This window comes from Condylura cristata, unplaced genomic scaffold (genome assembly GCF_000260355.1).
Source record: "Condylura cristata isolate star-nosed mole 26May11 unplaced genomic scaffold, ConCri1.0 scaffold00001, whole genome shotgun sequence".
Classification (NCBI taxonomy): domain Eukaryota; kingdom Metazoa; phylum Chordata; class Mammalia; order Eulipotyphla; family Talpidae; genus Condylura; species Condylura cristata.
The window spans coordinates 49,782,790-49,808,050 of NW_004567102.1; the positions used below are offsets into that span (position 1 = coordinate 49,782,790).

General features: G+C 36.5%; 1 protein-coding gene across 1 annotated transcript in view; it reads right to left on the minus strand.

Moving 5' to 3' along the window:
* ATG5 (autophagy related 5) overlaps positions 1-23,352 on the minus strand; it is a 96,196-nt gene extending 72,844 nt beyond the window's left edge. The window contains exons 1-3 of the mRNA XM_012723484.1: positions 23,127-23,352; positions 13,894-14,060; positions 7,029-7,156 (exon numbers count right to left, since the gene is read on the minus strand). Of these exons, the coding sequence (XP_012578938.1) occupies positions 7,029-7,156; positions 13,894-14,001 (236 nt within the window). The 5' untranslated portion in view covers positions 14,002-14,060; positions 23,127-23,352. The remainder of the gene's footprint in view (positions 1-7,028; positions 7,157-13,893; positions 14,061-23,126) is intronic.
* Between the last annotated feature and the right edge of the window lie 1,909 nt (positions 23,353-25,261).

Genomic DNA, 25,261 nt, shown 5'->3' on the forward strand with positions numbered 1-25,261 from the left:
CCTCTTTGGAGAAGTGTCTTTTTAGCTCTACTGCCCATTTTTTGATGGGGTTGTTTACTTTATTTTTGTTGAGTTTTATCAGTTCTCCGTATATTTTTGTGATCAGTCCTTTATCGCTACTTTTGTGTGAGAAAATGTTTTGGCATAAACAATTTTAAACTAGTACTGTTATCTAAACCTACTCTTATGTATAAAAAGGGTAAAATTAATCAACAAGATACTTTATGCTAAAGTAAACCACATTTTAAAAATCTAGTTCATAGAATAACTTATAATATTCTAGAAAGTCACAACTTCAGGAAAATGACTAACCATGAGTCTGCATTGTATTTATGATAAAGATGCTGAAAGTTCATTTTATAGATTAAAAAAAAAAACTCCACATTTTCACTAAGGCACTTTTGTTAGAATTTACATTTTACATGTGAAATAACATAGATATATAGTATTAAATTCTGGGTCATTCTACTATGTTTAGATCAACATTTTAATTAGATCAGTACTTGTTTGCTTCCTTATTATTGTTCTTTTTTTAATTCTGAGGTAGCTTCAGCTCCTTACTTTTGACAACCAACCCTGACAATAAGTCTATTTACAGAAAATAATAACGTCCCATTAGAGACACTTGTTTTATAGTAGACAAAAGTGAAACTTTTTCTAAACTTTGTAGATGAAGTTCTAAGATCTAAATGAATATTAAGGTATGCTAACTAAGTATTCATTAGAAGAACAGAGTTAATCTCTTAAAATAAGTCTTATATAAAAATAACGTCCCAATTATGAACATTTGAGTTACCTTAACAACGAAACTTTACCCCTTAAAATGCAATGTTAGAGCACCCTCTGCTGACTGAACAATTCAAATCACTTTACAAAAGGTAGCAAATAGCATTTCTACCTCCCATGCATTTTTTAAAAGTCAGAGATAGAAAACTATAGAAGGTAAAGCATTAATCAGCTCAAATCCCTCTGGAATTTCTTCATTAATCAACAATAATAAAATAAGTGTTCATTATGTGTATAGCATTGTTCTTAAATATTTTTCAATACTAAAATGGTCAAATTAACATAAACAATTAGAGAATATGGAGAATAAGGGGAAAAGTCAGTAATAGAACATCACATATATGGAAAAAGAGCCATGAAGTAAAATTTTTGAAATTTGGGTCTTACTCATTCTTTTGAGCAATTTATTTCATTTTTCTAAGCCTCAGTATTTCCAACAAAGAGATTAATTTGGATTCATTAATTCATCGAATAAACATTTCTTTAGTTTGTACCTATTATGGGTACTGCTTAAACCACAAAGTCCCTGTGCAAGCATCCCTTGTAGATTTTTAAATAATTACAGTAACAGTAAGTGTGAATAGACTGTGATGTTAAAATGCACAAAATGAATGATGTAAACTAAACTAATTAAAAAAAAAAAACAGTATGATGTTGACCATAATTATGAGTGCTCATGAGCATTCTTTGCCAGGCTCTGTCCTAAGTACATTGCATGTACAAACTTATTTAATCCTTGAAATAAACTGATGGACGAGAGTACTATTTTTATATTCATTTTACAGATAAGAAAATTAAGATGCAGAACATTTAAGTAATTTGCCTGATAGAGGTAGGGTCTGAAACATGGTGTCTTGGCTCCAGAATCATTGAACTACAATACAAAAGTGACAATATGACAAATACACAGGAATGAGATGAGTAAGGTAGAGATGAATAAAGGATCATAAAAGTAACAAGTTAGAAATTTAACATAAGAGCTAAGAAATACATACAAATAAGTGAATAATTGGAAGGAAGAAAGCTGGAAAGAGCAAGAGATTCAGCAGAGAATATCAGCACAGGAATATAAAAACAAAATGTCATCCAACATTCACAAAAATAAATGGTTTAGATTATCTGGAAGGAAATGGGCTCAAAGAGTACCTTATTCACATGTACATGTCATATTATAGAGTTGGGCTTTACACTGTAGATTAGAAGTTAGTAAGGAGTCCTTAAGAAGAGTTAACAATGTCAAATTTGTATTTTAGAAAGATCACTTACGGTTCTAGGAAAGATAAACTGAAATTAATAGCATTGGAGATTGAAAGACAAATCAAGAGGCTACTAAAATGATCACTGTAAGAAATTAGATGGGTCCTGACCCAGATTAAACAAAGTGAAAAATTCAAAACGTAGAAGGCAGAATCAGAATTTAGGGGCTAGGTAATAAAGGACTTAAAAGTGAAGTATGAGCTGTAACAAATTTTAAAGAATTAAAACGACAGTGTTCTTAGACTGTCACACTAACAAGAAATAGAATCACACTAACAAGAAAAACTTCTAACCATATGGAAATTAAACAGCTCACTTTCAAATAATTCATGGTCAAAGGCACAGGGGTGGTGAGAGGATTCACCAGAGACAGAGTGGGGAACAGAACTGGGCAACTGACAAGTACACTGCTGAGGGGTGCAGCAGGTGGGTCAGGAGAGTCTGCTTCACCATGTGGATCACCTGCCGGGCAGGATAGAACTCATACTGAAGTGGCTTTTGCTTCTTAGTGCTGTGTTCTAATCCACTGTGCCACCAGGGAGGGCCATACAACTGAAATTTTTTAAAGATCTAAAATCAGTAATTGAAGTTCCCACTTCAGGAAACCAGAAAAAGGCAGAAAAATAAATAAATAAAAAAACAAGCAAACAAAAACAAAAAATGCAAAACATACAAAGGTAAAAATATAGAGAGAAATCAATGAAATTCTAAATAGGGAAACAGATAAAAAGCAATGAAACAGGGCCCTCCCTGGTGGCGCAGCGGTTTAAAGCACAGCACAATGAAGCTTAAGCCACTTCTGCATGAGTTCGATCCCCGCCTGCCCCAGAGGTGACCACATGGCGAGGCAGACCGCTCCTGACCCGCCCGCTGCTCCCCTCAGAAGTATACTTCGTCGATCTGCCTGTTCTGCTCCCCACTCTGTCTCTGGTGGCTCTCCCACCCTCGGCATCTCTGGCCTGTATCCCAGTTCTGTACGAATAAATAAATAAATCTTAAAAAAAAAAAAAAGCAATGAAACAAAAATAAATCTAGTTGTCTAAAAAATAATAAACTTGATAAAACTCTACTATGGCTGACTAAAACAAAGAGAGAAATCATCACTTTTAAGAATTACTATTGAAGGCTGTAATAAGTAGTGTACACTCAACACTTAGAATAGACAAATTCCTCAAAGCCACAAGCTACCAAAACTCAGTCAGTATGAAATAAAGTCTACTCAGACCTATACACAAAGAAATGTAATCTGTAATTCAAAAGCTCCCCAAAAAGAAATCTCTAGGTTGAGATGTTTCCACTAGAGATTTTCACCAAATATTTAAAGATTAATGCAATTTCACGCAGTCTTTTCCAGAAAATAGAAGGACAGACACTGCTCAACTTATTTTGTAAGATCAGCATAATCCTAAAACCAAACCAACTAATGAAAGTATAGAAATATAAAACTAAAGTCAGCATCTCTCATAATTTAGAACACAAAAGTTTTAACAAAGTATTAGCAAACTGAACACAATGATAAAAGCAATTATATACTATATTGAAATGGGGTTTATTACAGGTTTGCAAGCCTGGTTCAACATAAAAATCCTTCAAGGTTAGCCACTCCATCAACACACAGAAGAAGAAAAATCATATAAACATTATGAATTAATACAGAAATGGTACATGACAAAACCAATACCCATTTATGATAAACCTTCTGCCAAGTTAGGAATGAAATTACCTCAATTTAATAAAAATATCTATAAAGCCCCCACAGCTAACAATACAGTTATATATGCTATATTCTCCTATAATCAAGAGCACAAGATGTCCATGTTCTCACATCTCTAATTCAATACAGTTCTAGCCAGTACAATACGATAAGAAAAACAAATAAAAGGCCTACAGGTTATAAAGAAGTAGAAAAAAATTTCATTTGCAGATAAAGTGATTATTCACCTAGAAAATCCCCCCAAAACTTCTAAAGTTCAGCAAGGTTAAGAAAATAAAGTTTAACAACATTTCAAAAGCTAACAACAAACATATAGAAATGAAAGTTTAATTTTTTCCCTTCCAAAATAAATATGGCACATGTGGCATATAGACACACCAAGACTTGTATTTGTGGTAGCTTCATAATGGTTCCAAATGAAAACAAGTCAGTGTACTTCTACTGATAAGTGGGTAAGCTATTGTGGCATAACCATACAATGGAATACGACTCAGTCATAAAAAGGAATCACTGATGCAAGCAAGCAACAACAAAGGTGAATCTCAAAAGTATTCAGTAAAGTAAAGAAGCCAGACACACAGGCTATACTACATTTATATAGCATCTGGAAAAGATAAAACTATACACATAGAAATTAGTGACTGCCAAGGACTGGAATTAGGAAGAAGGGATAAGGATACAAGAGAACTTTGTCAAATAACAGAAATAATCGATTATCTTGATCCTGGTAGCACAAATACAACTGTTTGTAACTGTCAAAACTCATCATACTATACTCCAAAGAACAGACGAATTTTACTTACTTGTAAATTCTATGTCTGGGATTATTATTCCCTTGTCAGTCTATCAAACACACAGAAGAATAGAGAAAAATTGACTATAAAAAGAAAACACCATATGCTTCAAGAATATGTAATTACCTATTTCTAATATTACATAAGAATACTTAAGTATTTAAGAATGATAGTATACTTTAGTGCTAATTTTAATTTATATACTATTTCTTTAAAAGTTTAAAACCAAAGCATTTATTTATGGAAAAACACAGCTGCTATACTTTTAATCTGTGTTGAACCAAAAGGAACAGAAAGTTATATTTTTATCACTTGACTATGAAATAAAAATCATGATTTATCTAAAATTGGTTTTCTTTTTTTTAATATTTAGAACTTAAGTAATGAAAGTACAAGGCAGAATCAGTAATACAGTTATAGAAGAAGATAATTCATTTTATGTTCTTTGTTTTATAAATTCTTACACTGGTTTGATTTCCTTACTTGAATTTACTTAAATCCTCCCAAACCCCAATGAATCAAGTATAAAAAAGATCTTATCATCCTACTCAAATAAATGCTCTTTTACTCGTACTCTTAAAGACACATGTTTAGGCCCTTCCCTGGTGGCGTAGTGGGTTAAAGCACTGCACTAAGAAGCTTAAGTCACTTCCGTATGAGTTCGATCCGCCTGCCCCAGAGGAGATCCACATGGCGTGGATCTCCTGATCTGCCCACTGCTCCCCTCAGCAGTGTACTTCGTCTATCTGCCTGTTCTGCTCCTCACTCTGTCCCTGGTGAATCCTCTCACCCTCCGCATCTCTGGCCTGTACCCCAGTTCTGCATGAATAAATAAATAAATCTTAAAAAAAAAAAAAGACACATGTTTAATCCCATATCCACATTCAATAGTTTCAGTGGTACCTAAACTTCTTCTCTATTACTATCCTACTCTCTATGAAGCTTAATAAATGCCTGGTAGATATTAAAAGTATATTTCATGCCCATCTCTTCCAGAGTTGCTTAACTGAAGATGGACACACATACAACACTACCACCGTTATCACCACTCTAACAGGCCCCTCCCAACTTTTTATTATCACCACTAGAAGTACTGGTGGGTTACCAGAGCTACTGCTAAAAATTGTATAGGGCACCCTGAGTCCATAAAGAGTTACCCTGAGTCAAATGTCAATAGGATCCCTTGTTGAGAATCTCTGCTTTACAGTGATAAAGTCGAAAAGTCCTGTTTCAGTTGTAGAAATTCTCATGATGATGTGAAACTAATACATATAAAGCAATACAATTTCAATATCCAACTATAAGACTATCATAACAGATATATCCTAGTACTACTCCTCCACAATCTTTCCGCTTTATCCTTCCCTCTACTTTCCTCATCCTTGCTCCTTATACTTCTTTTAAGTCACTTTCCCATTCCCAAGCTTCCAATTCTTCTAAAAAATGAAAAGAAACAGAAAATATTGACTAATCCATGCTCTCTGAGGCCTACACCTATTCAAGATTCATGATGAGTCTCATCTATGATCATGAAGTTCATATTCTGTTTTAATTAAAATTGAATGTTACATAAAGAAATCTCTCATTCCTTCCCAGAACCTCCTCAAAAAAGTCGGAGATGTGATCCATAACTCAATACAAAACAGCACCACATGCTTCTAAGCTATTACAAAAAATCTACTCACTCTTGGGAATTCATGAGCAAAAAGTAAAATCCAAAAGCTCACTCCTGGTTTCTGAGCAATCCTTGGATTCAAGTCAACTGAACTTATTAACACCTACTAGCTTTCTTTTTAAAACTTCATTTTCATAGCCCCAGATACAGAAAGTAAGTCCATTTTAACCTATTTAAATCTTGATATGTTTGTACCATTTCACTTACTTATACCCATATGGAGCACTTTGGCACTTATATACCAGCATTCCTTGAACCATTTTTTTATATTCTTCTCATTTCTTTCTTTCATTAAATAACTTTGGAAGCACAGCGAACAAAATTCCCAGTATAGAAGAAATGTACACACATGCATAGTCTCTCCACTGATAAGCCCATACTTACAAATAGTTCTTAAAAATAAATATCAAATGACTTTTTGCATCAAAAGGAAATAAGACATTTTAAATATTAAACCAAAGCTTATAAACAAGATGTGCTTATGACATAGTGGTCAACTAAATAAATCAATCAGTTTGAAAGATGTCATAAACGTAATTTATAAACATAGCTGTAAAAAATCTAATAGCTAAATATAAAATTACTTTGCCATAAAAAAATCTATTGCTTAAAATACAAATTTGTTGAGTCTGTCATGCACCCAAAATAATCTCAATAAAATATTCTAACAATGCTTTAAAAATGATCCGTAATTATATGAACTAGAATAGTGAATTTGTAAAGAACGTTTTAAGCTCCATGGCACTATACTTTCTTAAAGCTAGCATATACGCAATGCTTAATAACAGAAATATTCACTCACCATTTCAGTGGTGTGCCTTCATATTCAAACCAGATCTCACTAATGTCTTCTTGTCTCATAACCTTCTGAAAATGTTTTTTCACTTTGTCAGTTACCAACGTCAAGTAACTTACTCTTGGCAAAAGCAACTGAAATGAAAATTTTTAAAGCCAGATTTACTTACTATTTTTTAAAAATAATAATTTTACACACACACACACATACTATAAAGGTTTAAGCGAATATTAAGGGAAAAAGCCATCTTGTTGCATTATTTTGAATTTTCAACACAAAGTTAACATATGTTTACAGAAAATCAAAGTTTAAAGGTTAAGCCATTTTAAAATTTCTTATAGGAGTTGTTAGTTTAAATATAGCTTATGATATAAATGCCTAGAATAAACAATAAAAATCTATGTATAAACTTTTTGTAAAATTTTTCTGCAAATAAATATAATCAGGTTTCATACTATTTAGGATACTTACTAGTATCAAATTTAACTTAAAAATTAAAATTATTTGTCTGAGTTAACCAAACTGTTCTGAAAACTTAATCCTAATGTACATTTTGACTTATTAATCAGGATTTGTAAACTAGCCATCATGGTTTGGTAATCTATTACATATTAGATTAGTTCCAATGAAGAACACTAACACAAAGACTTATCTGCCCTTTGCTAAAATAATACTCCTACAAATTTCTTACAAAATTATTTCATGGTAGCAACAATAAGGCCTTTAAAAGTCAAATAGAACACTTAATTTAATAACTAGCAGTGGTCTACCACAAAGCCATGACTAAAAGGATGGCCTTATGATAAACAGTAATACTGAAGAACATTTTAGCAACTCACACAAAAGACTGAAAGAAGACAAGATAATGGACAGGAAATCTGTTAAGGAGATATTATATAGGAGATGTAGATGGATGACTGAAAAAGCAAGAAAGGTCTGGAAATCAGACAGATTACATTTTGGTGATTACTAGAAAGAAATGAAAGGCAAGAGATTAAGTCAACAATTAACTTTTAAACTGAACATTTAAATTTTTAAACTGCAATAAAGTATAAGCTTTAAAATGCCATAGATTGATGACCGTGTCACTACCAATCACCTTCCTTGATTTTGTCCTTGTGAAGGCTGGACCTACTTGTACTTTGAAGATGGAACCGTTAGCAGAGAATGTTGGGATAGGTAAAGACTCAATTAGGATAACAAGAAGGCCAGCATTGTTCTTAGCTCTGGAAAGGTTCTCAGGAAACTTAAGAGCATTTTGGAGGATTGATATGTATGTATATAAGGAGTCCACAAGTAGATACAAGGAAGAAATTGGTAAAAATTCTTTTTTTTTTTTTCCCACTGAAGTGGTCTGACGCTTTCTCCTTTTGCTCATAAAATAGTTTTCTCTCTTTCTGTAAAATGATTCCAGGTTATGTATTTTGATCAGTAAACCAACTAGATTCACTGGTAGGTAAAAAACACAAAGAGAAATAATCTGACTAAGGACCAAGATACCAGGTTCAATAGATAAGAGAATATGAGAATGGTCCCAAAGCTATACAGCACATGGGTGGGTTTTTTCCCCAGGGGTTAGGGGGAGTAGTTGGTATGTCCCAATATGGAACAGAGGTTACTAGTACTATAAGCAAATTGTTGGATAGTATTGTGGATTCAACCGATTATAAATTCCTCTTTCACAAGAAATAATCAGAATATGATTAGGGAAGAAAGGAAAAAGAAACTAATGCTTACTATAAATAAAGACTAGTTATTTCATGGGAAACATTATCACCTCTATTTCACACAGCTTAAATAACTTGCCAAAATCACATTCTATAAATAAATGCCACAGAAAAGATTAACCAGAGCCAGAAATGACAGAATCAAACACAGATGTGACATGGGCAGTCTCTAAGAAATTAAAACAGCAAGGTGAATTATCCATTTTTTTAAACAGAAGTAAATTTGTCAGTCTATTAAGTTCTCCACTGGTAGTCTAGAACTTTAAGGTGCCTGTTGAACATCTATTCTATACAGAATAAGATCAATCCATGAAGACGGTAAGACAGAAAACATATCAGCACTAACAAGCACGGTCATCAGTTCCTGTTGAGAATGTTGTAATGACTATACAGCCAGGGTTCAAAGTTGCCAAATAATTCACAAATGATTTTAGGAAACAAAAAAATTTCTTTACAATAGGAAGTGGGGAAATTTAGAATATAAACTTCATTAAGACAGGAGTTTTGTCTACCCTTTTTCACTGCTACAACCAAAGCCCAAAACGGTGCCTACTTGGTAGCAGGTACACAATTTGCTGAAGAAGTCTGAGATTCCAAAAGTTAAATGGGACAAAATATAGAAAACAGTAATTTTAAAAGTATCCCCAGACAGAATCCACACTGCAAAACAGTTGGAATCTTCTTCAAACTGGCCTGCAAGTATTATTGTAACTAATATGAATATGTACTACAACACTAACAAATAACTATGATTTAAGATTGACTATATGAGAGTAAGTACAAATTCTATTTATCTAGTATTTAAACAGATAAAAATGAAAAGAAAATATCAGCAAGACATCATCCTATCTTCTATATCCAGATTGTATTATTCACTTTTTCTTAGATATCTTATTAGTTTAAGTTGTATATGTGTGGGGGGTATGGGAGGGGAGATTATGTGTGTGAGAGAGGGGGGGGGGAGAGAGAAATACATTAACATTGCTCTTCAGCCACCCCCATGACCTCTCTCCAAAATGTTTTCATCATCTCAGATTCAAACTTTGTACCCATTAGACATTCTTTTCTTCACCAGACCCTTGGTAATCACTTTTCTACATTGTTTCTATGAATTTAATTACTCTAGGTATCTCATGGAAGCAGAATCATGAAATATTTGTCCCTTTTGGGTCTAGTTAATGTCACTTTGTTTAATGCCTACAAAGTTCTTGAAGTTCTTTTAACAGGAAGAAGATTCCCCTTGTGGAGAAACTGTCCTCTTATTGCAATGGCAAATACTTAGTGAGCATGATATAGTGATTTTCTCTACAGCTTGTAAGGAATACATGTTTTACACAATTGTACACTTAAGTTTCTGAAAAGGGTGCCTATAATTTTACTTATTTATGCCAAATACTATTTTAAAATCCAATAGTTTCAAACTGCAGATTTACTTATCTAGAACAAAAAGTGGACTGAAACATACAGAATTCAGATCCAGTCAGTGTGTAAGGGGCATAACACAGGCAATGAGGATAGAGCACTGAATATGACAAACTTCTTCCTCTCCAGAACTTTATAAGCTAGGGAGGAAGACAGATCCTAAAAGAAAATTTACAAATATGATGAATGGCAAGAAGGAAGTAAAAAATATTGTTAAGAACAAGTAGCAAAGGAATTAAACTGAATATAGGAGCTCCAGGAAGGCCTTTATGGTCTTTTTTTAAGGCAGGAGTCAAAAAGGACAGGAGTAAACCAAACATGGATGAGTGTGAGTGTTTGGCTGTGAGTAGGGTAGGAAACACTGGTGTTCATTCTAGACAGAGAAACTGCTGGAAGGGAGAGTGAACACAAAGACAAAGATAGGCATGTTGGATAGGACAGGCATATAGACAGGATGGAACACTACCGAAGAATAAAGAGACCAAAGTGTGAGAATCTTACAAGTTTCATTGAAGAGCCTAAGGACGATGAAAAGCCACTGAAGGACTTAAGCAGGCAGGTGACAAGATCGGGTATGTTTTGAAAAGATTATTCCCACTGCAGGCTGGAAAAGTGTAAGAGGGCAAGATGGAAGCTAAGAGAACCAGGTCAGTAATGAGGAAATCTACCAGTTTTCAAATGTTTGTCTGAACTAGGATACAACAGTGGCTATGAAAAGAATTAACAAAATGCTAGAGATATCTGAGATGTAAAGTCAGATGGACTTAGGTATTGACTAAATATCAAGGATATGGGAGACAGAAGCATCAAAGGCTGAGTCTCATTTTAATGGGGCTCTAATGGTAGGAATACTTGATTAGCCAGTTGATGTATCTATTTCTCAAAATAGGAAGGGGATATGGCAGATGACCAACTGCATCTGGGAGTAAGATGATGAGTCCACTTTCAGATACAATCAGTCGGTATTCCTTCTAGACAGTCAAGTGAGAATATTCAGCAGATACATTAGGTCTGGAGCTCAGAAGAAAAATCTGAGGAGCTGCTGAGATACAAATGTTGGGCAAAGCCCTAAAGATAGATGAAAATTCCAGGGAAGAGGGAAGTAAAAAAGAAAATAAAAGTCAAAATCCCAAGGAATGTCAATATTGAGGAACAAGCAAAAGCTAGAGATCTAGCACAAGAAGAGAACACACACACCACCTCCCTGCCAAGAAAGCAAAAACCAAACACCCTGAAAGGTAGAAACAAAACCAGCAACACAAGGCACTATAAGAGTAAAATGGACAGTGCCAGAAAACGAAGAAAACAGTCAACAGTATGAAATACTGCTAAGAAATCAAATGAAAAATTCAAAAACAGATGACAGGTTTGGGAAAAAAAGATGTCATTACTGATTTTTGCCAAGAACAGTTTTGTTGGAGTGGTAAGACAATGTGATCAATGGTGGGAGTTGAAAAAAAGCTAATGGATATAGACAGCCTTCGTAAGAAGTCTGGCTGTGAAGGAAAAACAAGAGGTAGAGAGAGAGATGGGAGAACTCTTTTAGGATAGGAAGAATGTAAAAATAATAATAATAACAATAATAATGCTGCAAACGAATCAGTAAATAGAAGTTGGAAGTGAAACAGAGAAAGCAGGGTGGGGTGAAACCACCATGGCTTCTTTAGAAGCCAGAAGTTGGTGGCCCTCCCCAGTGGCACAGCGGGTTAAAGCACAGCACTAAGAAGCTTAAGCCACTTCCACATGAGTTCGATCCCCGCCTGCCCGGGAGGAAATCCACATGGCGTGGCAGACCTCTCCTGACCCACCCACTGCTCCCCTCAGCAGTGTACTTCATCGATCTGCCTGTTCTGCTCCCCACTCTGTCCCTGGTGAATCCTCTCACCCTCCACATCTCTGGCCTGTACCCCAGTTCTGTATGAATAAATAAATAAATCTTAAAAAAAAAAAGAAGTCAGAAGTTGGGGTGCAGACAAACAGAGGCTTGGGTCTTACTCATGAGGAAAGACATTTCTTCCACTAAAACAGGAGAGTACATGTGGGACTAGTTGAAGGTGGGTTTTTCAGACTTGGCAACAGAAAAATAAAGGAAAATCTGTCACACATTTCCTATTTTCTCTGTGAAGTCACCTGTGATGAATGAAAGTTGATACCAGAGCTCAGGGATATGGTTGTAGCGGAGAAAAATTAAAGAAACATAAAAGGACAGCTGGGTGTATTTAGGGCTTACTCATATCAATGACCACCTGTATGATGGTATAAAATTGTCTGGTAACAAACAAGTCACAAAATATGCAGGAAAATTAGGAAAATCTAATATTTTTATATTGGAAAATCTAATCTACTTAGATGTTTTTAGCTGTAGGAAGTCTGTCAAACATATTCTGAATTAAAAGTAAACAAACTTAAAATTGTATTTTTGTTTTACCATTTGCCAACTAGACAGAACTCCTTATTTAGATACTATTTAAAAGTTACCCAACATTAATTAAAATGTTTTAATTAAAATAACAAAAATAGTTTGAAAACAAATGATATCCTAAACTATGTTACAGAGGAGAACATAAAAAATATACCTGACAAATGGGATTATTGCCCCTATGCTAACTATGGAGTTTTTCTAAAGGCAGAAAAGAAAACTTGTGACTTCCAAAGCTAAAATGACAAATTTAGGTGAACAGTTATGATTACACCAGTACAAGCAACAAAAGACCACTTAGTATCTCTGAAATTGTCATTTTGAGTAAGAAAACCCAGAGATGATTTAAAACAAATTCCCAATGTGCATTATATATCTATCACCTTCAGGACCTATGCCAGACTGAGACTGCACAGAGAAATAGAAAATAGTCCCCATACTTAAAAAGTTAATAAGTTAATGTATTCCTTAACTTATAATTGGAGCAGACTGAGGAAATATTGCCTCCTCAAATGATAAAGAAAAAAGAAAAGGGCACGCTTTATTATAGTGAAGCAATAGATGAGCACCACAAATACAATTTTCAATTTTCCAGATTCTCCTGTTAAGTATTTTGTCATCCTAAGACACAAAAGGAAAAAGATAACATAATAGTGACTGAGATTGTCTTTGCCTGTTAGGGGCTATTCAGTTTTCTCCAACTGACAGATTTAGGTTTATATGACAGTTTAGTTTGTATACACACTTAGAAAAGAAAAAAAGTAGGTTAAAAATAAAAAGCCATTTGATACTCTCTTCTAGCACAGTTAATGCTCTCACTTAAACCTACAAGTCTGTATATAGCAATTTATGGTATTAAATAATATGTATTAGTTCTGAATATATGAAAACATACGCACATTCATATGATCATTAAGCTATAAAAAAAAAAGTTAAAAAATCATTTGGAATCACCTAAATACAAAAGAATCAAATCTAACCCTATCATTTTCCAAAATGTGTTACAGTTAAAAATAAATAACATAGAACTTACGATTGCATTATAATATAATCTATGTATAGGGAAAAAAGTCAATAAGGTCCCATATCAACATGTGAATGGTGGAATTTTTCCTTTGAGTGATAGGATTAGAGGTGATTTTTATTTCTTTCTTTTTGTTTATCTGTGCTTTCCAACTTTTTTCCAATAACAAACATATTTTAATTGTATATAAAATGTTGGAAATATCCCTCAAGTTTTATATCTTTACACACAAAAAAACTGGTAATTTGTAATCCCATTTGCTACCATCAACATACTTACATAATATGGTTCTGCCTCCCGTTCAGTTATCTCATCCTGATACAGAGTAAAGCAAGTTGGAATTCGTCCAAACCACACATCTCGAAGCACATCTTTGTCATCTGTCATTCTTCCAGTGGTTAAAGCAGTACATATAGGCTAAGTTCTTTTTTTCAATCAAAGCCAAACTGAAAATAAAATGAAAAACATTAGTCAAATCCTTGCAAAGATGAATGAACCTGCTCTGACACAAAATAGAAAGAAATTAATGCCATTTCAAATTGTTATCAGCATTCTTGAAAACAAATGCAAAAGTTGGTATAACAATTTTTATATACACAACTATTATTTACTTAAAGGAATCACAGAAGTAACCAATTCTAAATTACAAATGCTATAATATGCAAGTAATGAAACAGTAGAAGTTAAACTCTACTTCTCTCAGGCCCTAAATTCTAGCCGTTATCTGAAGTGAACTTTTCACCTATGCCCTGCTGTCACTTTAGCCTGACACCTAAAATATCACTCGCACAATTATTTCTGCTCCATCTAATATTTTCAACCCCTCCTACCTCAGTTCTGCCTCTCTTCCTACAAAAACACATCTCTCATCTTGGAAACTATCTATATATAAACCTATTATAAACCCATTCTAAATTTCATCCAGTCCACAATTTGATCATACCAATATTTCCGGTCTTATTTATTATACTTCTTTCTATGGGTCCTTTTTAATAGCAAAACAGGTCCCTTAAACACATTGTTCTCTGTTTTATCACTGCCCTCATCTAGTATACTTTTTACTAACCTATTCAAGTCCTACACACTCGGCCAACCCAGCTTACAATCCTCTGTCCCAGAGTAAGTACTTTGCTCTGATACTACAAATAAAGTACTAACCCTGAAAACAAAAATATTCTAAGTAAAGCAGCATGTAACTTTTGACTTCTATAATATCCAAGTGACTTGTACTAATACTCTACAACTAGGTAACACTAGAATAAAGTGTATAAGCAAATGCAGAAAACTGCTGATACCTGTCTACTGAGATTCAATATCCTTTCACTCATATATTTAACATTTTCCAACTTTCACAGGCTAGCCAATTTATAATTTATCACAATGTATCTCCTGGAAACATCCTAAATAACCACATTAACTTAGCCAGCCAAATATCAATTATTAACACTGAATTAGTCTAGGATCTTAACGCCCTGTTTTCTTTTCCACTGACCAATGTCAAGTGTATCAAGATTGCCAGAAATTACTTAAAGAGACAAAAACTTGAATAAAGTTCTGAATTGTGTATCACTGTCCTTACATACACCTTGGAGGTCAATCAGGTACAAGTCATCAATAGGTAAGTAAACTGTGAGAGGTGGGAAAAAAAAATTATCCAACATAACAAGACCACATAACTTGACTGCACAATGTTAATAGTCAAACAGCATAGGAACTGGTCATTTGAACTGAGGCCACTGTTATTTCCAACACACCACTAAGTTCTAACTTAAATGAAAATAAACCATATCCATAAAAGTCATTATTTTAGGCAAATAATACATGCACTCAAAATTCACATAATTCTGTCTTGATGGGCTTCAAGTTCAATCAGCATGTTGAATTTATGCACTTTGCAGAAAAATTTCCAAGTTTATATATCACACAAAATTAACTCATTGAAAAACAAGCAAGTTCTCCCTATTTCATGATTACATTAATATATAGTGTATTCTTTTTTATGAATCTACTGGATGCAGAAAATAATGAAACCTGAGTTATGATAAATAAACCTAAAGTTGAACTGATATAAAAGTGATAGGCAGTGGTTTCTGTAGCCATGACACATCCAAATAACTCAGAGCTACAACTGAGATTCCTCGCCTATGAACAACAACAAAAAAAAAACTTAAGGCAAAGAGCTCTTTTCCTGACAGACTTCATGAGCATTTAAATATAATTTTAAAATTGAAAAGTCACAATCAATATTACCACATGGGATGACTTCTTTGTTAGCAAAAAAACAAGTAGAAAATACAATTCAAAAGAAAATTCAAAGTTAAGGTTGGTATGGTCACCTAAGCACCTAAGGTGCTTTCCTTCTCTACACGACTGTCCTTTCAAGAAGGAATAATAATCTGATTGGTTACATTCCAGGACACCATTTGAGCCATGTTTATAAATAGGCAGGAGTCATCATAAACCAAAATACCATGCACGTGGATACAGACTTTTTTCTCTCCCACTTCATTGTCAGATAACAACATTGACCATTCTGCTTTTTCAGTCTGTGGCATTTTCCTTTGCATCTTCCTTTCATGTGTGAGGAACAGTATAATAAAGAAATGGCTAATGTCTCCCTCTTCTCTGTTTCTTAGATATTCTTCCCTAACATTTATACAAGCTTGGACTTAAATTTTACTGCTCTTGTACCAATAATCTCACTGAAGAACCTCAGTTAACTAGGCTGGAACATAAGAATTTACCAGTGTTCTGCAGTAGGATTTTAGATACAAAGCCAGTAAAATATAAACTGGTTTTTCCTTCTCCCTCCAAACCCCCCAACCTATCACTGTTTCTATTGTAGATATTTCTTTTAAGACCTCAAGGAAAGAACTGTCTTTCCTAGCTATAGGTGTAATGTGGTACTGTCACTGTCAATACAAATTTTACAAAACAAACAGAAACTGCTCTAGATTTATGAAAACTGCAAACAAGACTACTTACCACCTCAAAATATAGACCCAAATGTTTAGAATCATAAAATGTTAATCTTTCCATGTTAATAAATTTTCATCTCCAATGAATTATATAAGAAGGTATGTTTCTTACCTGCAACCTCATGTTCACAGTAGCATTAATTACAATTGCCAACGCCTGGAAAAACCCAATTGTCCTTTCATGAATTAATGGATAATGAAGTTGTGATACAGGCCCTTCCTGATGGCACCAAGGGTTAAATTAAAGCACAGCACTGCAAGCGAGCTGCACTGTTACAGTGAGAGTTGGATCCCTGGGCCCCCAGGTGATCCACATGGTGTGGCAGACCTCTCCTGACCTGCCCGCTGCTCCCCTCAGCAGTGTACTTCGTCGATCTGCCTGTTCTGCTCCTCACTCTGTCTCTGGTGAATCCTCTCACTGCCCCTGCACCTCTCAACTGTACCCCAGTTCTGGATGCATAAATAAATCTTTAAAAAGAAAAAAGAAAAAGTCGTGACACATATATAATGGGGAATTATTCAGGCATTAAAAATGAGGGGGGAATCCTACCATTTGCAGTAAAGTAGATGGATGTTGAAGGCATTATGCTAAGTGAAATAAGTCAGCTCTCTGTTGATCTCTCTTAATTGTACAGTATACAAAGAGAGATCGACTTTGTTTATCAGAGGTGGTGGGGTGGAAATGAGATTAAGAAAAGGCAGTTAAAGGTATAAATTTTGGTTTAAGATAAACAAGTACTAGGGATGTATATACAACATGATGACTATCACTAGTAGCGCTTTTTTATGGCTAGTAGAGTAAATCCTAAAAGTTCTCATCACAAGAAGAAAGTTTTTCCTGTATTCTTTTCTTTGTAATGTCATCCATATGAAATGACGATATTAGCTGGTAATGTGGTACTCTTTCCACAATAAATGAAACTGGTACAACAAAATCAAACCTAGGGCCCTCCCTGGTGGCGCAGCGGGTTAAAGCACAGCACTGAGAATCTAAAGCCGCTTCCTCATGAGTTCGATTCCCGCCTGTCCCGGAGGTGACCACATGGCGCGGCAGACCTCTCCTGACCCGCCCGCTGCTCCCCTCAGCAGCGTACTTCATCGATCTGCCTGTTCTGCTCCCCACTCTGTCTCTGGTGAAGCCTCTCACCGCCCCTGAGCCTCTGGCCTGTACCCCAGTTCTGTATGCACAAATAAATAAATCTTAAAAAAAAAAAAATCAAACCTAGAAAAGTTATATGTATATCTTAAACTTACATGGTAATATCCGACAATTATTTCTCAATAAAATGGGACAAAAAAGTTTAATTCTAATGTAGTGAATAGACAACTAAAAAATATACAAGAAAAACTGGCTGGTATACAGATTAAACAACATTAAGTATTTAATAATCATTTTTTAAAATGACAGAAACAAAAACAGAGCTTAATTCGAGAGACCCTACAATATGAAAGGTTCAAAATAGCCAATACGGAGCCAGAGTACCTAGATTCAAAGCCTAGTTCTACCACGTAAAACAAAGAATAATCAAAAGCCTAAGTGATACAAATAGGAATTACAAGAGCATATGAAAGTAACTACAAATTAAACTTTGGACCTTGCTAATCACATTAATAGAGTCAATAAAATATTTGGCAGTAAGGTACATAAAATGATGGATAAGATGAGCATGAAAATAATTGTTTTTTAAACTACAGGCACATCTCCAAATCAAAATATACTATACACTCCCCTTTCTATGGTTTTGCTCATGCTGGATGTTCTTTACACTTAAGGTAGCTTCTCCCACCCTGTCTTCCAACACAGACACCCTCAGAACCCAGTCCTCTAGACATGACTCAAGCAGGACCTTTGTTTCCTCACTGCTCTGTACTTCTCCTTGTAAGTTTATACTGAAGATTTCTTATCTCTGATTTCCAAGTTCATATTCTTTCTATCACACCAAAGCAACTGTCAACTCCTAGATGTCTGCATTTGTAATTAAATGCTACTATGTGAGAGTTTGCATAAGGAGGAGTGGGGGAAGAAATACAGTATCAGTGATCAGGGAAGAATTCTTTAAAATGTGAAACAAGGAAATAGAAGGGAGGGATGGGGAAGGCAAAGAGAAATCATTTAAGTAGAGCAAAACAGCACTAGCAAAGGCAGGGAGGAAGCAGGAACAGTATATGTGCCATCTTCTAAGGAAATTTTGGGTTGGGGGTAGTGAATAATAAGAGCACTAACATTATGATGTTTTATTATCACATGTGATCCTAGGCATTAAGGCCCAATTTCTTGATCTGTAAAAATCACCAGGCTATTCTGAAAAGGAAAAAAAAAAAATACAAAGAAACTACAGCATGATTAAAATAGCAATGGATACATAAGTGCTGAGAAATAAAAACAATATCCTTGTAATATCAGATCTGCACATGTAAAATGAGAATAGACATGAAGCACACCAAATGGACAAAATAGGTTCTCAACATCATCCAGAAAGTGTGGAGAGCCTGTAATGTAAGGTTGGAATTGTGAAATAAAACAATTATCTGGCAGTAATGTACAAAGCATCCTCAAGACAGAGAGGCAGTTCCAGCAAGTAAAGCATCTGAGTGCCTCACTTAGATTGGTAGCAGTGGCTTGCTAAGAGACAAATATGAAGTTCATCGAAAGGAGAATGAATAGAAGTTGGTAAAAAATTGGCTAATGAATAAAGAGCAAGGACAGGGAAGATTGAAATGCTGACAGCAGACAATACAGTAAGATAGTTAAGGGGATTTGAAATCCAGCTGACATGGCTTCAAACCCTGACGTCCACCTATAACCTGTGTGTTCCTGGACTCTCTGAATTTCTATCTATAAATTAAAGATAATTCTAATTTTACAGGGCTGTTGGATGTTTAGCACCTCGAAACCACTTAGTAAATTGTTTCTACATTTCATAAACCATCCCCTTGTGTTTCCATGACCCTTCTGCTTGATTCTCTTTCCTTTTTCTATTGGTCAACTCTTAATCCACTTTTTTTTAAAGATTTATTTATTTATTCATACAGAGCTGGGGTACAGGCCAGAGATGCGGAGGGTGATAGGATTCACCAGAGACAGAGTGGGGAGCAGAACAGGCAGATCGATGAGGTACACTGCTGAGGGGAGCAGCGGGCAGGTCAGGAGAGGTCTGCCACGCCATGTGGTCACCTCCGGGGCAGGCGGGGATCGAACTCATGCAGAAGAGGCTTTAGCTTCTTAGTGCTGTGCTTTAACCCGCTGCATCACCAGGGAGGGCCCCTTAATCCACTTTTAAGAGTCAGTTTAACATCACTTCCTTGGTAAACTTTCCACTAAGCAACCTCCAATCCGTTACTTCTATAACAGTGTGCTGTAACCAGGCAGTCCAACTATGCTTATCTGACTCTTGTACATCCCCACATTGAACTGAGATTTCCTAAATAGCAAAAACGGAGTCATAATTATCATTTATTCCCAATATTCGCATAATTAGCATACAGGCTGTAAATTTTTTTGTTTACACTGTAAAATATATAAGAAACAGATCCAAATGTTTTATGAGCTACTTAAAAAACTTTTCCATCTAAATGCCTTCCCAAGTCAGTACAATTACACTTTAAATCCAACAAACATTATCTTAGAAAAACTATTTTTTCCTTGGGTCTCCCTGCTTCTGCAGGGGTTAAGTCAGCACTATTAAGCTATAGGCAGCCATAGTAGCACGGGTTCAATCCCTAGACAGGGAGCTTAACCACAGGGCAAGGCAGATCTCTCCTGTTTTGCCCGCTGTTCCCCTCAAGCAGGCTCTACTATAGTAGGTCCACCTGTTCTGCTCTCCACTCTTCCTTTGGTGAATCCTCGCTCTCTCATACACAACCCGCACCTTTGGCCTACATCCCAGTTCTTGTATGCATAAATAAAAATAAACCTTAAATAAAAAGTTAGAAAATATTTTCCTTCTCAAATATTACATTATCATCATCACTTAGAAACATTGGAATCCCAATCCCAGTACAATCTACTTGAAATCAGCTTCCTGAGTGTATAACAGGGTCTTTTCTTTTTATGTTTATTGAGGTAATGTTGGTTTACGATATTACATACATTAGGGGTACAGGTTCACACTTCTACAGCATGCCTACTGCCACACCAATCAATCTCTCCCCCCCAAAGCCCCAATGCCACTGTTTCTAAGAGTCAGTAATTTTCAACAGGGGTTTTCATGAACAGCCTCCCTCTCGGGGCTCAGTCTCTGAAACTCAACCTTTGCAGATCTCTTGGACTTTAAATATCATTTATACATTAACAATTCTTGCATTTATATTTTACCTTCTGCTCCAGTTTCAAAAATACTAACTGAATATCGATATTTTATTTGAATAATTTAACTTGTACAAAATCAAAAATTATTTCAGGACTTCTCTCCTTGGCCCTACTACTCTGTGGTCTTCACAACTTCATTAAGTGTTAGCTTCTATTCTTTGGTTGCTCAGATCATAAACCTTGGGAGTCATCCTTGATTCTCTTCATGCCTGAAGGCTCTAAATCTGGCCATTTCTCACCAGGTCCACATTATCACACAGAGCCAAGTCACTCTGATCTTTAACCAGGATAAATGCAAAGGTCTGTTAACAAGTCTGCTTATTTCTACCCTTGCCACAGATAAACAACACAGTAATGAGAAACAACCGTTCAAAACACAAATTGGATCCGTTTTCCCTTTTACTCAAAACTCTACCATCTCAGTCAGAATAAAAACTTACAAAGTTCTACAAGGCTATACAATCTGACTCCATTTTGATCTGCTTATTATTTCTCACCATCTTGCTCATTGATTCTAGTCAAACTAATAGGAATGGTCTGCCTCGGAAATTCCTGATTGCTCTTTCTACTATATCCACATGGTATCCTTATCACTTTTACATTCTCTGTTCAAATACCATTCTTCTAAGGCCACCACTGCAATATCCTATACATCTGGATCTTGCATCGGAACTGAACTCGTGGGAGTTTTTAGATGAATTTCAAATTTGAAAATAACACTGTCAGTGTGATAGTTGAATAGAATTGTACACGAGATTTAAGCATGTGCTTTGATCTTCAAAGTTACAATGGTTAAAATGAGAGGGAAAGGAACAGACATGTACGACTCTGGATATGCCTTTTTTAGCATTAGCAGCATTTGTTGCTCTATTTTTTTCCTACTAGCACTTTTCATCACCTGACACATACTGTACTTTAATTTTTATATTAATGTTTCCTCCTATCCTCAAAGTGAACTTCAGGATAGCCTTAAGTTTTTAGTATCTTGCACAGTGTAGCTTTTATTCTTATTAATAGTTTATCTCAGGGCCTCCCGGTGGTACAAGGGGTTAAAGCACAGCACCATGAAATTGTCAGCTGCTACTGAGGCATGAGTTCCATTTCCAGCCCTATCCCCCCAGCCAGGGAGGTGACCCACATGGCCTGGCAGACCTCCTGTCTCACCCACTACTCCTTTCAGCAGCGTATTTTGGTCGATCTGCCTGCTCTGTTCCCCACATTGCCTCAGGTGAATCCTCTCACGCCTGCACCTCCAGCCTGTATCCCCGTTCTTGTATGCATAAATAAATAAAGTCCTTAAAAAAGTAATCAATCTACACTTACAGAGCATACATTAATTTTAAAACTCATGCCCAGAGTCAGACTCTTTTATAAATTTCTCCCAATTTTAACCAGCATACTCTGGAAGATCAAATCACATGCTTAAGCCTAGTGTAAAATCGTATATAACGACCATCTTTATAGCCCAAGAGAATTACTTTCAAATTCAAAATTCAACCAACTTCCTCTTTAAAAGTGACCTATGGTTCAGATCCAAGTATCCGGAGCCTCTGACTCTGAGACTTATAATTCTCTTCTAGAAGATTGGAAGGCCGGTGCTGTTTGACAGTCTCTGGGTTTTTATTCTGGGTGAAGACGCTCTGTGCCTCTCAACGCCTCAGAAAAATCTCGAACCAATTTAGTTCCCCCAAGATCCCTGAAGATTCCTCAGATCTGGTATGATCTGAAAATAATCTAAATAATTAAAGTACGTAAAAGCACGTTGGCTTTGTTAGCACTAAATGCCATTATTAAAATGAGACAAGGAACGCCGCTACTAGAGAAGATAACTTGTCTGGAGGAGGAACTGTCCACCGAATTCACATGGAACTGTACTGCCGGTGAAATCATTATGATTTAAATAAGTGCTCCACCGGGGGGTGGGGAGGAATGCAGGTCCTGAACTGAACTCCATAGAGTCTACCAGAAGCCCCGGGACTTCCTACCTTAGTAAGGTGCAGAAACACTCCCTGAAAGCGATCACACAGGCTACACCCTGAGCCGGCCCGAGGGCTGCGGGCCAGGCATCTGGCCAACCCCACCTCTCCCGGAGGAACCTCCTTTAGGCACTGCCGCTGGGGAGGCGCTCCTCTGGCCGATCGCTCACTCCTTATTCTTACCACACCTACCTGGCACCTCCCCAACCTCCTCCAGGTATTCCCTTACTCTGGGGGACACACACACACCCTACCAGAAGCGCCGGCTCCTCCGGCTGCCCGCACGGGGAAGACGCTCAGGTCCCCGGCTCTAGCTGGGCGGAGGCGCAGAGTGCTTGACACACGGTCCCGCAAAGGCGCACGAGCTAGGAGTCCCCAGGACCCGCGCAGCCGCAGAAGGCACCGGCGCGGAGGTCGGCACCCAGCCTGCTGCACTTCCGCCCTTGATAGCCAGAGAATACCAGCCGCAGCGCCGCGGAACCCGGGAAGCCTACTGGAAGTCCAGTCACCCTCGGCGCCCGGAGATGACATCATGGGACCCCACGTGGCCTCACTCCGCCTCGGAGAACCGCCCAACCCTGCGCCGAGGCCAGAAACCCGGGCGAGCATGCGCGCCATGAGTGGGGCGGAAGGAGGTGGGGTCAACCCCTCTGGCACTTTGGCGACATCTTCCCTCTACGGTCGGGGTATGTGACACCTCTGGCAAAATCACTGGTGTTTGGAGAGATTCTTGTAATAATTGTGTAAGAGGAGAGCATTTTTAAAATATCGAGACACTGCTCACTAGAGCTTAATTGAAGCAACCCTCTCTTCCTGGCTTCACAGAAAAAAATAATAATAAAATGTTAGTTTAAACCTATTCTAATTTTATCTCAGTTTTGTCAGAGCCAGGGCAGACTCTAATAGCCACATCTACACAAGACTAAAACATGAGTACTGAAGATGATGCATTCAGTAGTGCCTAGTAATATCTGAGAATAACAAACACATAGTAAACTTATTACTAAAGAGCGATCGGATCTATCCAGGAGTCTTGCCAGGTTGGACTTCTAATTACCTATATCATGCAAAGTAGAGTCATGGATACTAAGTAATTACTGTGATGAGACTTGAAGAACAAAATAGGCTGCCCCAAATTATGGCACTTCGGTATATTGATTACTTTTTCATTAAATTTATTTATTTAAGAAATAACTCATGCTACATGACACACTGACCCTCTTTTGTATCCTTTTTTTTTTTAAAGATTTATTTTATTTTTGCATACAAGAACTGGGTCACAGCCCAGAGGTGAGGGTGGGGGTGGGAAGAGGACTCACCAGAAACAGTGGGGAGCAGAACAAGCAGATCTAATGAAATACACTGCTAAGGGGAGCAGCGGGCCAGACAGGAGAGGTCTGTGCGCTATGTGGGTCACCTCCTGGCCCAGCATCCAACTCAAGCTGTCTGCCAATAGCTTCGTAGTTCTAGGCTTTCACCCCTTGCACCACCAGGAAGAGCCCTGAAAGTAGAAAGTAGATCTGAAAGGTACCCTCTGTCGTTGGAGATAAATAAACTTTATCTCCAGGTAACTAGGGCAAAGAATGCTGTATAAAATAATCAACTCACTAATTTACTACCCCAAACCCAAACTTCTTTGCTATCAATTCTTCAAAAATGTATTGTTCCTTTGTTTAAGTGCTGTAAAAAAGTCTGCTGTTTTTGTCAACTCTTTATGTGTCAAATTTTGGGACTTCCATAGGTAGGAAATTAAATTTTGTTTATCTCTTGTTAATAACTGGTTGAGTAAAAGGCCTGTCTCCCTGAATCTCAAAATAGGTTATTGGAAAGATTAGTAAAATCCTACTTGTAGCCACAGGATTCTTCTTTTTTTTTTTTTTTTTAAAGATTTATTTATTTATGCATACAGAACTGGGGTACAAGCCAGAGGTGCAGGGGCAATGAAAGGATTCACCAGAGACAGAGTGGGGAGCAGAACAGGCTGACTGAAGAAAGCACACTGCTGAGGGGAGCAATGGGCAGGTCAGGAAAGGTCTGCTGAGCCATGTGGATCTCCTCCGGAGTGGGGATTGAACTCATGCTGAAGTGGCTTTAGCTTCTTAGTGCTGTGCTTTAACTAGCTGTACCACCAGGGAGTGCCCACAGGATTCTTTTAAAACGAAAAATCTTCCTGGAGTTTAACTAGTCCAATAATTTTCAAAAGGTGAATCATAGCCTTCAGGTGGGTCATATTTAGTGGCTCATAATGAGCATTTTGTTGTTGTTGTTGAAATAAAACATAACAGCCTTCTTCACTTTTGTTAAAGGAAATATTGTTTCCTGAAATTTGTAGTTCAGTATGTTTGTGACATATACGTAGTAGTTATGGGAATATATTTGTTACA